Source organism: Microcaecilia unicolor, chromosome 1, assembly GCF_901765095.1.
Source record: "Microcaecilia unicolor chromosome 1, aMicUni1.1, whole genome shotgun sequence".
NCBI classification, from domain to species: domain Eukaryota; kingdom Metazoa; phylum Chordata; class Amphibia; order Gymnophiona; family Siphonopidae; genus Microcaecilia; species Microcaecilia unicolor.
This window is the reverse complement of record NC_044031.1, coordinates 78,443,229-78,458,013: the sequence shown is the minus strand read 5'-3', so window position 1 is coordinate 78,458,013 and position 14,785 is coordinate 78,443,229. Positions and strand designations below refer to the sequence as shown.

The window sequence follows — 14,785 nt, the reverse complement described above, 5'->3', positions numbered from 1 at the left end:
CGGAGGGAGGGCAACCACCAAGGTAGACAGCTACCTCTACTACTACTACTTAGCATTTCTATAGCGCTGCCAGGGTTACGCAGCGCTGTACAAGTTTAGACAAGGGGAAGGACAGTCCCTGCTCAAGAGAGCTTACAATCTAAAGGTAATAAGCTATGATTTCCACAAGTGATTTCCACAAGTGAACGCTCATGAAGAGCTGGTAAGATTCGAAACGGGTAATGAGCACAACGGCCTGATACGTCTTCCTCCCAAAAGAATCCAAGGTCCCAGCTTCTCTGCCTAGAGGCGACATTCGTGGATCCGATACTAGGAATCAGGCTTCTTGGGGATCACAGGACCAGACAGAGGGAATGACCAGTTTCGCATCAGGACTTCCTGGAGTACCTTATGCAAAGGAGCCGTCACTGCCTCCTTAGGCGGAGAGGTGTAGTCTAGAATATCGAGCATCACAGCCCTGGGCTCATGCTCCACTTCCAAAGGGAATAGAATAGAATTTAGTGGTCTAAGGAAGAGATTAGAATTACCTGACTGAAATTTATTTGTAGCATTTGTATCCCACATTTTCCCACCCATTTGCAGGCTCAATGTGGCTTACATTTGCCGTTATGGCGATTGCCATTTCCGGACTTTAGATATGCACATGATTTTGCAATCAAGTGCGTACATACAAGGTAGAAGAATGCATTGTGTGCTTGCGTACTTGTTAACACGTGTTTTTGCAATCAAGTGCGTACGTATGTGGTAAAAGAATACATTGTGGTTTTGTGTAGGTGTCGGCTTTATGTAGTTGCTCAGATGAAGGTATTATGGTGAGAGTAATAGTGTTGGGCAGTGGTTATGTCGTTTCGGTCTTATTCTTCATTGTTGTTGTTTAGAGGTTAGGACGATTGTTTGTTGTATGCTTTTTTGAATAGGTCTGTTTTCAGTAGTTTACGAAAGATGGTTAGATCTTGCGTTGTCTTTATGGTCTTCGGGAGTGTGCTCCATAGTTGTGTGCAAATGTAGGAGAAGCTGGTTGCGTAGGTGGACTTATATTTTAATCCTTTGCAGTTGGGGTAATGGAGGTTGAGGAATGTACGTGCTGATCTTTTAGCATTCCTAGCAGGTAGGTCTATGAGGTCTGACATGTATGCCGGAGCTTCTCCATGTATAATTTTATGGACCATGGTGCATACTTTGAACGCAATTCGTTCCTTTAGTGGAAGCCAGTGTAGTTTCTCTCTTGTTCTTTACAACCCGTGTATATTGCGCTGCAGTAGTCTAGGTGGTTTAACACCATATTTTAGATAATTCTTATATATTACTTTCTCTGTACTTCCGGCAAGTCGTTTTATCGCTTGTAAAAATTAAAAAAAAAAAAAAAAAAATGGAATGGAATGGAATGGCCTCAGCCATTTCCTGCACAAACGATGAAAAAGAGAGGCTCTCAGGAGGAAACAGTCTCCTTTCAGGTGGAGGGGAAGGTTCAGAGGGAATCCCAAAAGACTCATCGGAGGAAAAGTATCTGGGATCTTCCTCTGACTCCCCATGAGTGCTCCTCCTCAGTATCGGAAAGAACTTCCCTAAGGGAGCTCCGAGACTGAGCCTGCCTCGACACCGAGGAATGATGTCCTCGATGGTGATGTCAAGAGGCCGAAGCCTGCACGGACTGCGGTGAAGTTTGCTCCACTGACGTCGATGGGGAGTCGACCTGGGTGGCAGCAAACACCGGAGACGCAAGCGGCAAAGAGGACGGAGACCTCACTGCAGGTGAAGGGAAAGACGCTGAAGCAGACTGGCGCAGCAGTCCTTCCACTGCATTGAGTGTCACATGTATGATTATCTCCCAGTTGGTGAGATGTCATATGTGTGTGCCCGATGCAGAGTTCCTAGCTCTCAGAGAACGTGTCCGTTCTCTAGAGGCTAGAGTAGCAGACTTGGTGGAACTGAGGGAGACAGAGAGGTACGTAGAGAAGACCTACAGGGATGCTATAGAGAAGTCCCACCTCCAGTCTGATAGCCCCTGTGCTACCTCAGAGGAGGGCGGTCTCCTAGAAGGAGAGCATCACCCTGGTGAAGTAGGAAGTACTCCTGTAGCCAGGACCTGCCCACCAGGGGATGTACTATCCTCTCGCACCGAGGATATGTCTCCAAGTGCTGCCCAGGAGAAAAGGTTCAGGACAACTGTTGTAGTTGGTGATTCGATCATTAGGCATATAGATAGCTGGGTGGCTGGTGGACTTGAGGATCGCCTGGTGACTTGCCTGCCTGGTGCGAAGGTGACGGACCTCAAGCGTCACCTGGATAGGATTTTAGATAGTGCTGGGGAGGAGCCGGCTGTCTTGATACCTGTGGGTACCAATAACATAGGAAAATGTGGGAGAGAGGTTCTGGAAGCCAAATTTAGGCTCTTAGGTAGAAAGCTCAAATCCAGAACCTCTAGGAAAGCATTTTCTGAAATGCTACCCCTTCCATGTGCAGGGCCCAAGAGACAGGCATCCAACCCCGCCGAGCGAGGATCTCTCCGTCTGCTGAAAAAGCACGGGACTTTGGCATTGATGCTTGTCGCCATTAGATCCATCACGGGCTTGCCCCACTTGAACATATATGCAGGAATACTTCGTCTGCAAGTTCCCACTCCGCTGGATCGATCTGATGCCTGCTTAGATAATCGGCTTGCACATTGCTCTGACCTGCAATGTGAGCTGCCGACAGAAACTGTAGATGCAGCTCGGCCCAGTGGCAAATTTGTTCGGCCTGCGCGGCTAGAGCTCTGCACTGAGTGCCGCCTTGTCAATTTATGTAGGCCACTGCTGTCGTGTTGTCCGACATCACTCTGACAGCCAATCCTTCCAGGGTCACTTGAAAGGCCAAAAGCGCCTGAAACACCGCTTTCAACTCTAGGCGGTTGATGGACCACTCCGACTCCTCGGGTGTCCATAGACCCTTGGCATGCTTCCCCTTGCAATGTGCACCCCAGCCTTTCAGGCTGGCATCTGTCACCACTAGGCACCAATCGGGGAGCCCCAGCGGCATTCCTCGCCGCAGCATGCTGTCTGAGAGCCACCACTCCATACTGAGTCGGGCCGCAGAGAGCCAAGAGAGTCTGCATTGATAATCCTGAGATACTGGAGACCATCCTTGGAGTAGAGCTTACTGTAGAGGTCTCAGGTGCGCTCTCGCCCAGGGCACCAGTTCCATGGTGGCCGTCATCGATCCAAGCAGCTGGACAATGTCCCAAGCTCGCAGGCGGGCATCCTCAGGAGCAGACGGACCTGATTCTGAAGCTTGCACCTCCTTTGCTCGGGTAGGTACACATACCCCGAGGCTGTGTCGAACCTGGCCCCCAAATATTCTAGAGCTGCGAGGGGGTCAGGTGACTTTTGGCCAAATTGACGACCCAGCCCAGAGATTGAAGTACTGAGACCACTCTGGCTGTGACATGCTGACTCTGCAGCAGAGTTTGCTCGAATGAGCCAGTCGTCCAGATACGGGTGAACCCGAATACCCTCTCGCCTTAGAAAGGCAGCTACTACCACCATAACCTTCGAAAAGGTGCGGGGAGCTGTGGCGAGGCCAAAAGGCAAGGCCCGGAACTGGAAATGCTTTCCCATCACCGCAACCTCAGAAACTTCTGGTGCAGGGGCCAAATTGGAATGTGCAAGTAAGCTTCTTTCAGGTCCAGAGACGTGAGAAACTCTCCTGGCTGTACCGCCGCTATGACGGAGCACAGGGTTTCCATGTGAAAATGCCGCACTCTCAGGGACTTGTTTAATTCTTTTAAGCCCAGAATAGGGCGAAAAGAGCCTTCTTTTCGCGGCACCACAAAGTAGATGGAGTAGCGGCCGCAGCCGTGTTCGGCAGGAGGTACCGGGGACATGGCCCCTATCTGAATTAGACCTTGCAAAGTCTCCTCTACCTCCGCCCGTTTGGTGGCAGAACCGCATCGGGACTCCACAAACACGTCTCTTACAGGGGCGTCGAAATCTATTCTGAAACAGTCTCTGATCAGGTCCAAGACCCACTGATCTGAGGAAATGTTGGCCCACTCCTCGGCAAAGAGGGAAAGACGTCCTCAGATAACAGGACTCGAGGAGAGGGCCGGCGCACCATCATTGAGAGGGTCGCCCCTGAACTCCAGGCCTTGAGCCAGCAGCTGCGGAACGTTTGTCCGAGCGAAAGGAGTTCCTCTGCTGAAAACGGGCACGGGAAGTGAACCCAGCAGAACGCCCCAGGCTGTACCTTCGAGCTTCACGGAAGCGAGGTCTGTAAGAGGAGTGGACCGCTGCACCCTTAGAGGAAGGCCGAGGCCTATCTTTGGGCAAGCGCTGGGGTTTAGCCTCACACAGGCCCTTCACAATTTTCTCCAACTCCTCACCAAACAGGAGAAGGCCTTGAAAAGGCAACTTCACCAACCTTTGCTTAGAGGCCATGTCCGCCGCCCAATGCCGTAGCCAAAGAAGATGGCGAGCCGCCACTGCTACTGCCATGTGTTTAGCCGAAGCTCTGACAATATCATAAAGGGCGTCAGCAAGAAAGGACAAGGCCGACTCCATCCGCGGAGCCCCATCTGAAAAGGGCTCCGCTCCATCACCGGGCTGTTCCACTGCCTGTTGCAACCAAGCCAGGCAGGCTCTAGCAGCATAACAACTGCATGCAGACGCCCGAATAGTGAGACCTGCAATTTCAAATGAACGTTTAAATGCTGATTCCAGTCTACGGTCTTGAATATCCTTCAGGGCAACACCTCCTTCAACAGGGAGGGTAGTTCTCTTTCACACATCGTGACCAGAAGGGTGTTAGGTTGTAGTTGCTTGATATTTTTCAATTTATTCAGAAAGTCTGTGGTGTCTTGTATGAAGCTGTTAGTTTTGTGTACGAGAGGTTTCACAATTCCCTCTATGAATCCAGATATTTCTTCCGTGAGTGTGCCAATACGTGATATGATTGGTCTGCCAGGGTTTCCCGGTTTGTGGATCTTGGGTAGCATGTAGAATGTGCCCACAGAAGGCTGGTTTGGTATGAGTTTCTTCAGGTGAGGTTGCGCTTGTGTAGGAAATGTTTTGATAAGGTCTTTCAGCTGTTTTGTGTAATCCTGTGTGGGGTCCTCAGTTAGTTTCCTGTAGTATTTATTGTCTGAGAGCTGTCTGTGCCCCTCTTCAATGTATTTTTGTATGTCCATAATTACCACTGCGCCTCCTTTGTCTGCGGGTTTGATGATAATGCGTTCGTTAGTTTGTATGGTTCTTATGGCCGCTCTTTCTGGTGGGGTAAGATTGTACAGGATTCTCTTTTGTTTGTTGGAAAGTTGGGATTTCACCCTATGTCTGAAACTTTCTATGTAATTATCCAGCTTGTAGTTTTGTCCCTCCTGTGGGGTGAAATAAGTGTTCTTTTGTTTAAGACTGTATTCCAGTCTGTTTGGTGTCCCTTTACTATAGAAATGTGTTTTAAGGCGCATTTTTCTAAACAATTCTTCTAGGTCTGAGTATAGTTGGATTTCATCTAGTTTCCTGGCTGGGCAGAATGAGAGCCCTTTGGCCAGCACAGAGACCTCATGCTGTGATAATTGATGGTTCGAGAGGTTTATTATCCCCATTTGGTTTGCATCTGTAAAGGTGTGATCAGTATTCCCTGGTTTGTTTGGGCTCTGATTTTCACATGCCTCAGATGTGTATCCAAGTGTCTCCAAGGTGTCTGGGGATGTTGGTTCTGCAGAGCTGTAGCTATTCAAGGATAAGCAGTTTCTCTCTCTTTGATTTTGAAGAAGAGAATATAGCTTTATTTCCTTTTTGCGGATAGCAATGTATTGTTTTTCTCCTTGGATGTTATGTAGGTCCTCTTTAAGTTGGTTCACAAGGTGTGGATGTAATTCCTCCATGTTCCTCATGATTACATCCCTTTGGGTTTGTATTATTCTTTTTTTCTTGTAGAGTTGATGTATGAGTTCATTTCTTAGTTTCTGACTAGTGCGTTTGCAGAGTAGTAAGTAGTTTGTAAGTAGTAGCCAAAGGATTTTTGATCCTCAGTCCTATGGGAATGATGTCATTCTTCTTGCAGATTGTCAGAAAGTAAAGATGACTGTTCACTTTTGTTTCTTTTTCCAAAGGTTTGTTCATTTGCTTTTTCATGCGGCTGTATGCGGTATCTTCCATCTTAAGTAGAGGAGTGTGGTAGCCGTGTTAGTCCACTCTTAAGGTTATCAATAGAAATCAAACAAAATAAAACATGGAAAAGAAAATAAGATGATACCTTTTTTATTGGACATAACTTAATACATATTCAATCATTCTGACTTCAAAGGTCTTATGTTCTTGTATGGTTTTAAAGTTACCTTTCAGGATTCTCACTGTGAAGTCACTGGTACAGTGTCCTGGTCCTGTAAAATGCTGACCAACAGGCGTGGGAGCCCTACTGGCACCAATATTGTTCATGTGATGTCTATGTAAATTGAATCTTGTCTTAAGCATCTGGCCTGTTTCTCCCATATAGCATCCTTCGTTACATTTTTTACACTGAATGATATATACCGCATTGGAAGATGAGCAAGTGAAAGATCCCTTTATGTTGAATATCTTTCCTTTGTGGACCAGGACACTGTACCAGTGACTTCACAGTGAGAATCCTGAAAGGTAACTTTAAAACCATACAAGAACGTAAGACCTTTGAAGTCAGAATGATTGAATATTTTAACACCCAACAGAAAGGACTTAACAAGGATCTGGGGTTCCTAGCCCATTATAAACCATAAAGCTGTATGTCTCTGTTGATCACCCCACCCCTCACCTATCCACACCCATCCTGTTAGAATATCAATGATATGCTTTGATGTCTCCATGCATACCTCCTACCCACCCCCATCCTCCCACCCTGTCAGACTGTCATAATAATGCTTGAATGTTTTCACTTATATACACTGTCAGCTAGCACATTTGCTTATTTCCGATCTGACGAAGAAGGGCAACCTTCGAAAGCTAATCAAGAAATGTATTAAGTTATGTCCAATAAAAAAGGTATCATTTTATTTTCTTTTCCATGTTTTATTTTGTTTGATTTCTATTGATAATCCATAGCCCTGGAAACTTTCAAAGGTCCCTCGGGGTCAGCCCATTGAGCCGAAATAAGCTCTTGGATGGAGTCATGCAAAGGAAAGGCTCGAGCAGGCCTTTTGGTTCTAGCCATCCTAGGATTCACAGAGGAGGCTGTGCCACTGGCAGGGTCCTCAATAGAGAGAGCCTGCAGGGTATCAGAAATAAGCGCTGGCAGCTCATCACAGTGGAAAATCCTCACCGCGGAGGGATTGTCCAGATCCTGAGTCACTTCTGCACCAGACTCTGGCTCCTCAGAGCATGAAGGCCTGCCAGAGTCCTCCGAATCCTCACAGCCCGACCACGGGGGGGAAAAAGGAGGTGCAGCACTCTCTGAAGGGGAATGAGCCCTTCTGCGCTTCATATTCTGCCAATTATCAGGGAATAACGCCTCAGAGGGCATACCCAGGCTAAAATCCACCGGGGGGGGGGGGGGGGGGGGGCATTAGAAGAGGCCCGTGCCGGGCTTTGTGGGAGAGCTCTTTTAAGCATGTATGCTTTATGCATTAATAAGAAAAAATCAGGGGAGAAAAACTCACCCTGGGCACCCGGATCTCTGCCGGGGCTAGTAGCTCCCATATCAGCCTCACTCCGAGGCCTCCCCCCGGGCTCAGAACTCTCCGACTCAGCGTAGGTCGCGCCATGTGGTAAATTCAAAATGGCGCCCGCTGCCAGCTCAGAGCGCAAAGAATCGTCGCTCGCCATGCTCGGGCCGGCTCTAACGTCTGTACAGCACGATTTACAGAGCCCCACTGCTGATCTGCACTTGCCACACTTGGAACAGCGCTTTACTGTCTCCGCAGCCATCGCTGAACACGGCGGTAAAATTCAAAATGTCGGTTCGCGCCAAAATCGCCCCGATCGCGGGCCCACCCCGGAGGAGTCAGAAAACACTCTTACCTCACTGGACCGAGTATCACAGCTCCGGTCCCACAGAAAAAGGCAAGGAAAAACCTCTGTTCCAGCGTCTAAGCGCCAAAACGCGACACGACTTTTTTTTTTTTTTAACGCTGTGAGGAAAGCAGAGGTAAATAGAACTCCGGAGGCTCAGGTGAGTGAGAAAGGCAGGGAAAGGGCGAACCTATGTGCCTGCATCCACTGTTGGTGGGGAAGGACAGGGAAAGCTAAGCAATGTGTCCACATCCACAGAGGTATGGGTAAGGCAGGGAAAGGGCGAATCTATGTGCCTTTAAAGTGAAGCTGCTATAGCCTCCAACACCCCTGCTAACAACTGGCAAAAGCCCATGAGCAACCTCCAGGCGGATTTTAGATGGAGCTTGAAGAAGCTGCAGCCACTCTGCTAGGGGAGATAGAGAATACTGAAGAGAGGCAGTGGAGCAAGCTGGTCTGAGGCACTGAAAAAAGTGTGCTCTCTATCTCCCTCTGCTGGTTGATGGACACAACCCCATCTGTAATGGCTGCATCTGCTTGATGACAAGGAAAAGGTAATTTAAGCAAACACAAGCTGGGAGAAGAATACCCAAGTACCAGCTGGTAAGATTATTAAGTAATAATAGTATATTACTTACAATGTCAACACAACACAAAATAGAACACTTTAATTGGCAGTGAAGGGTATAAGCAAAGATGGTTAACATATTTTTTTTTTTGTTACATTTGTAACCCGCGCTTTCCCACTCATGGCAGGCTCAATGCGGCTTACAGGTACTTATTTGTACCTGGGGCAATGGAGGGTTAAGTGACTTGCCCAGAGTCACAAGGAGCTGCCTGTGCCTGAAGTGGGAATCAAATTCAGTTCCCCAGGACCAAAGTCCACCACCCTAACCACTAGGCCACTCCTCCATAGATAGGTAAGAGAAAAAGAAGAGTTAGAAAGTAAAGCAACTATTTTAAAGAAAGTTGCACATGAGGTCAGAGAGATGGTTAACATATAGATAGCTATGAGAGTAAAAGGAGTTAGAAAATAAGGAGACTAATTTAAGGAAAGGTGCATATATGGTTAGAAAGAAGGTTAAAGGTGTATCAGCTAGGGTAGGAGTGGATAAACATGTCCTGCTGTTGTATGTGCAGCCCATGTCACTCCTTGTCTTGTGTGAGTGAGTGAGACTAACAAGTTAGTTACTTCTTCCATTAAAGGCCTGGTTGAAGAGTAAAGCTTTCACCTGCTTCTTTAAGTAGAGATAGTCTTGTGTTAAGCGTAGCCTTTCAGGAAGTGCATTCCAGAGTGTGGGGGCTACTCCGGAGAAGGCTCGCTTGCGGGTATCACATTGTGTAATGTCTTTTGGAGAGGGTGGTTAGTGATAGTCCTTGAGAGGACCTTAGTATCCTTGGCGGTGTGTAGAGGGTCATCCTGTTCTTCAAGTACTCGGGGCCATTTCCTTTAAGGGCCTTGAAGATCAGACATACAGTTTTAAATTTAGCCCTGTATTGTACTGGTAGCCAATGAAGTTTTTGTAAGAATGGTGTGATGTGTTTCCGTCGCTTACAACCTTCTGCAAGTCTTGCTGCAGCATTCTGAATCAACTGAAGCTGGTGCAGGCTCTTTGTAGTCAGACTGTTGTATAGCGCATTGCAGTAATCCAGTCTTTTTGTAATCATGGCATGCAAAACTGAGATAAGATTTACCTTCTCGATCTAAGGAGAGAGGCTGTGTATTTTGGGTTTTTTTTTCCTTTTATTTATATATAAGTGGACTAACATGGCTACCACATTACTTTACCTAAATTAAAAATAAAATTCTTTTTTCTACCTTTGCTGTCTGGTCATTTAATTTTTCTAATTTTGTTGGTCGCAGTCTTTGTTACTGCTTTCCTGTCTTCTAATTCTCTTTCCAAGGGTCTCTTGTCCATGTGCCATTTTTTTTCCTCTTCTGTCTTCACCTCTTACCTCTTCCAGTATAACCATTTCCCTCATCTTCTGTCTTCTTCACCCTCTTACCTCTTCCACTATAACCAACCGCAACACTGATCTTTTCCAGCTCTGTGGGTGTTTCAGCACCCCTAATACTGAGCAAACCCTGTGTGTCCAGGGAGGGGTCATTTCTATTGGGTTTAGCATCTCCAATCATTTTGAAAAGTTGACTCCCATGTCCCCACCTAGCCAGTCTTGCCCAATTTCTCTCACTCTCCCCAGCCTATAGCTTCTGTCTCTGCACCTGCCTTTATCCAGTATTGCCCCATCTCTGTCACTTTCTCTCCTTCTCCTCCCATCCTGTCTTGCCTCATTTCTCTCTCCCTTTCCACTTATCCAGTCCTGCCTAATTTCTCTCTCCCCCAGCCCATAGCCTCTGTCTCTCCCCACCTTTTATCCAGTATCGTTCCATCTCTCTCCCTCCCCACCCATTCAGTCTTGCTAATTTCTCTCTCCCCTCCCATCCACTGCTGCCCTGAAGCACAGACTCACTCACTCACTCCCTCCCACGCACCTCCGCTGGGCCTGTGCTAATGAACTACCATGGAAGACAGGCAGCACCTGCAGTGCCGCTAGTGCTTCCTGCGTCAGTCCCAGAAGTGTACATCAGAGGAGGCAGGCCTGGTGCAGAAAGCAGTAGCGGCACTGCAGAGAGAAAAATTTAAGATACTTTTAGTTCCTTTGTCTTCTCCATTTCCCACTTCTTATTTTCTTATAACTGTATTAATACCCACTTCAGCAACTTCATGCGTCATGCAAATAGGTAGTTGGGTGACCTCTTTCGCTTGAAGCTGAATAAAGAAAAGGCTATGGTCTTGTGGCTGGGCTCTCTGCCACCATCCTTAATGAATAAGGTATGATAGTACAAGGGACTGCTTTTAAATTAAGTTTTAGCAGATTTTTTTTGAGTAATTGGAAAATGTATCATCGAGTTAATGCACTTAAGAAATTTTCTTTAAGTCGCAACAGCAGTGGCATATTAAACATGAGTGGGAAAGCGCGGGGTACAAATGTAACAAAAAATAAAAAAAAATAAAAAATAAAAATAAAATAAAATAAATATTAGAAGATTTCTTTCCTAAGCATTTTAGACTTTTGGTCCAATTATTGATTTTAACCACATTTAGATTACTGTGATCTTCTTTATGCAAGTACTTTGCAACTATTAAAATGCCTGCTATTAAATATGGCTGCTTCACATGCAATGTGAGGCAAAGAAGTTTGGTAATGTATCTCCCCTTTTGAGTGACTCCCAATTAATACTAAAGTCTGTTTTAAACTTTGTATGGTGATTAATACTTATTTTTTACTGTGTTCCACCTTATATGTATTCATTACTGCCTCTGCCTTTTATGGGAAGACTGACACAAAGGCAGGTGTCTCGACAACTATTTTCCATCAGTGTTAGGTATTAAAGTTAAAACATTTTAAAAATCTCTTCTGTTATCAGGCTGCACTGTGTTGGAATTTCTTGTCCCTACAAATTAGATTGAAGTCACAATATATGCAGTTTCAAAGAAAATTAAAACTTTTTTTTTCAGAGTTATTGGAAATAAGTAGTAAAGTTGCTAAGATTTGTCTTTTGTATTGTAAAAGTGCAGCAGAATATAAATTGTTTATTGTACTCTATTTATATTCCATATGATATATATTTATTTATTGGGATTTATTAACCACCTTTAAGAAGAGATTCTAGTCTATAGCAAGTAATCTCCTGAAAGTTACAAGATAACAAAAAATTAGCTCCCTCTTTAAAATTCTGTAGATGCTCATGTAACATTTTAACATAATGCAATGCCATTTAACATAGTAACATAGTAGATGACGGCAGAAAAAGACCTGCATGGTCCATCCAGTCTGCCCAAGACAAACTCATATGTGTATACTTTACCTTGAATTTGTACCTGTCCTCTTCAGGGCACAGACCGTATAAGTCTGTCCAGCAGTATTTCCCGCCTCCCAACCACCAGTCCCGCCTCCCATCATCGGCTCTGGCACAGACCGTATAAGTCTGCCCTCCCCTATCCTAGCCTCCCAACCACCAACCCCTCTTCCCCCCACCTGCTCCGCCACCCAATTTCAGCTAAATTTCTGAGGATCCATTCCTTATGCACAGGATTCCTTTATGCATATCCCACGCATGTTTGAACTCCGTTACCGTTTTCATCTCCACCACCTCCCGCGGGAGGGCATTCCAAGCGTCCACCATCCTCTCCGTGAAAAAATACTTCCTGACATCTTTCCTGAGTCTGCCCCCCTTCAATCTCATTTCATGTCCTCTCGTTCTACCACCTTCCCATCTCCGGAAAAGATTCATTTGCGGATTAATACCTTTCAAATATTTGAACGTCTGTATCATATCACCCCTGTTCCTCCTTTCCTCCAGGGTATACATGTTAAGTTAAGTTGTATCCTTTATTTTAAAAAACTTTTTTTTTAGCTATAGAGGAGAAAGACATTTAGCGCTCAATTAAGAAATGGAAAGGAAAGCAGGGTCATAAGTACCCTTGGCTGCATGTGGCTAACAATGCATAAAGTATAAATAGCTATGAGAAATTATACAGATATGGACAAAACAGCATTATGGCTTGAGTTAAGAAAAAAAATTAATTATTGCAACTTTTAAGATTTACATTTACTGTTTTCTTTTACAGAACATAGACAGAAAGTACCACTGACAGATCCTGAAACAATGTTTCTGAATCCTCATGATGCAATAGGACACTAGCATAACTCATTTTCATACAATGGATAGGATATTAAGGGGGCGGGAAAAAAAAGGTTTGCCAACTTACCAAAGAAGTCAAATGAAAATGGATCCCTTCCTCCAAAGAACTCCCTGAAAACATCTTCTGGGTTACGGAACGTAAAACCATATTCAAATGGATTATCAAAATGACTTCCTCCTGTGTGGACATACAAACAATTATTAACAGACTGATTGATAAGCACATTAAGATTTGCATTTATAGCTGTTTTATGCACACAACAGAATGATACAGAAACAAGTAAACAATTTTTAAATACCTTTGATTTTACCACAAGACAATTTTGTTAGACTAATTTAGAAGACCAGTGCTACATGTAGGCAGAAGCACGACACTTAGAAACTCCTGTATGAACACAATTAGTTGTATGATGCAGAAAATGAAGATTCATACCTGTAGCAGGTATTCTCCGAGGACAGCAAGCTGATTGTTCTCACGACTGGGTGATGTCCACGGCAGCCCAAAGACCGGAATCTTCCTAGCAAAAAAAGCTTCCTAGAGCCTTCGATCGCACGAGGGAGCCCGCACCGTGCATGCGCGGCCATCAGCTTCCCGTCGCGCAATAGCACCGTCAGTTTGATAAAGCAAAGAAAGAAAGACAACTCCAAACGGGAGGCAGGTGGGTATGTGAGAACAATCAGCCTGCTGTCCTCGGAGAATACCTGCTACAGGTATATATCTTCATTTTCTCCGAGGACAAGCAGGCTGCTTGTTCTCACGACTGGGGGATATCCCTAGCCCCCAGGCTCACTAAAAACAACAAACAAAAGTTCAATTGGGCCTCGCAACGGCGAGGACATAACAGAGATTGACCTACAAAGAAAACATCTAACAGAGTGCAGCCTGGAACAGAACAAAAATGGGCCTATGGGGGGTGGAGTTGGATTCTAAACCCCAAACAGATTCTGCAGCACCGACTGCCCAAACCGACTGTCACATCGGGTATCCTGCTGAAGGTAGTAGTGAGATGTGAATGTGTGGACTGAACACCACGTTGCAGCCTTGCAAATCTCTTCTATAGTGGCTGACTTCAAGTGGGCCACTGACGCTGCCATGGCTCGAACACTATGAGCCGTGACATGACCCTCAAGAGTCAGCCCAGCTTGGGCATAAGTGAAGAAAATGCAATCTGCTAACCCCACCAGAAAGAGCGGCCATAAGAACTCTACAAACTAACGAACGCATTATCATCAAACCCGCAGACAAAGGAGGCGCAGTGGTAATTATGGACATACAAAAATACATTGAAGAGGGACACAGACAGCTCTCAGACAACAAATACTACAGGAAACTAACTGAGGACCCAACACAGGATTATACAAAGCAGCTAAAAGATCTCATCAGAACATTTCCTACACAAGCACAGCCACATCTGAAGAAACTCATAGCAAACCAGCCTTCTGTGGGCACATTCTACATGTTACCCAAAATCCACAAACCTGGAAACCTGGGCAGACCAATCATATCAGGTATTGGCACGCTCACGGAGGAAATATCTGGACTCATAGAGGGAATTCTGAAACCTCTCGTGCACAAAACTAACAGCTTCATACAAGACACCACAGACTTTCTGAATAAATTGAAAAATATCAAACAATTACCACCAAACACCCTTCTGGTCACGATGGATGTAGAATCACTATACAGCAACATTCCACATGCGGATGGAATAGCTGCATGTGGAAGACTCCTAAAAAAATCCACACTGGACAATCTATACTCACCAGAAACTATTACAAAATTAATCAAATTCATTTTAACTCACAACTACTTCCACTTTAACAATGATATCTATCTACAAATAATGGGCACTGCAATGGGCACCAGGACAGCACCCCAATATGCCAACCTTTTTATGGCTGAGCTGGAAGAGACATTTCTGAATACATACCAGACCAAACCTCTAAAATACTACCGGTACATCGATGACTTTTATGATTTGGACGGAGGGGGAAGAAACTCTGAAACAATTTTACTATTCCTTCAATATATACCATCCTACAATCAGATTCAAAATTGACTACTCCCCAGAAAAAGTCAATTTTTTGGACACCACAGTCTCAATCAGTGATGGCT

The 14,785-nt window shown here is 45.3% G+C and overlaps 1 protein-coding gene across 3 annotated transcripts in view; it reads right to left on the bottom strand.

The window, feature by feature from the left end:
• DNAJB6 (DnaJ heat shock protein family (Hsp40) member B6) overlaps window positions 1-14,785 on the bottom strand; it is a 257,593-nt gene that overhangs the window by 163,584 nt on the left and 79,224 nt on the right. For all 3 annotated transcript variants that reach the window (XM_030198684.1, XM_030198675.1, XM_030198693.1), the window contains exon 5: window positions 12,737-12,847. In XM_030198684.1, coding sequence (XP_030054544.1) covers window positions 12,737-12,847 — 111 coding nt within the window. The remainder of the gene's footprint in view (window positions 1-12,736; window positions 12,848-14,785) is intronic.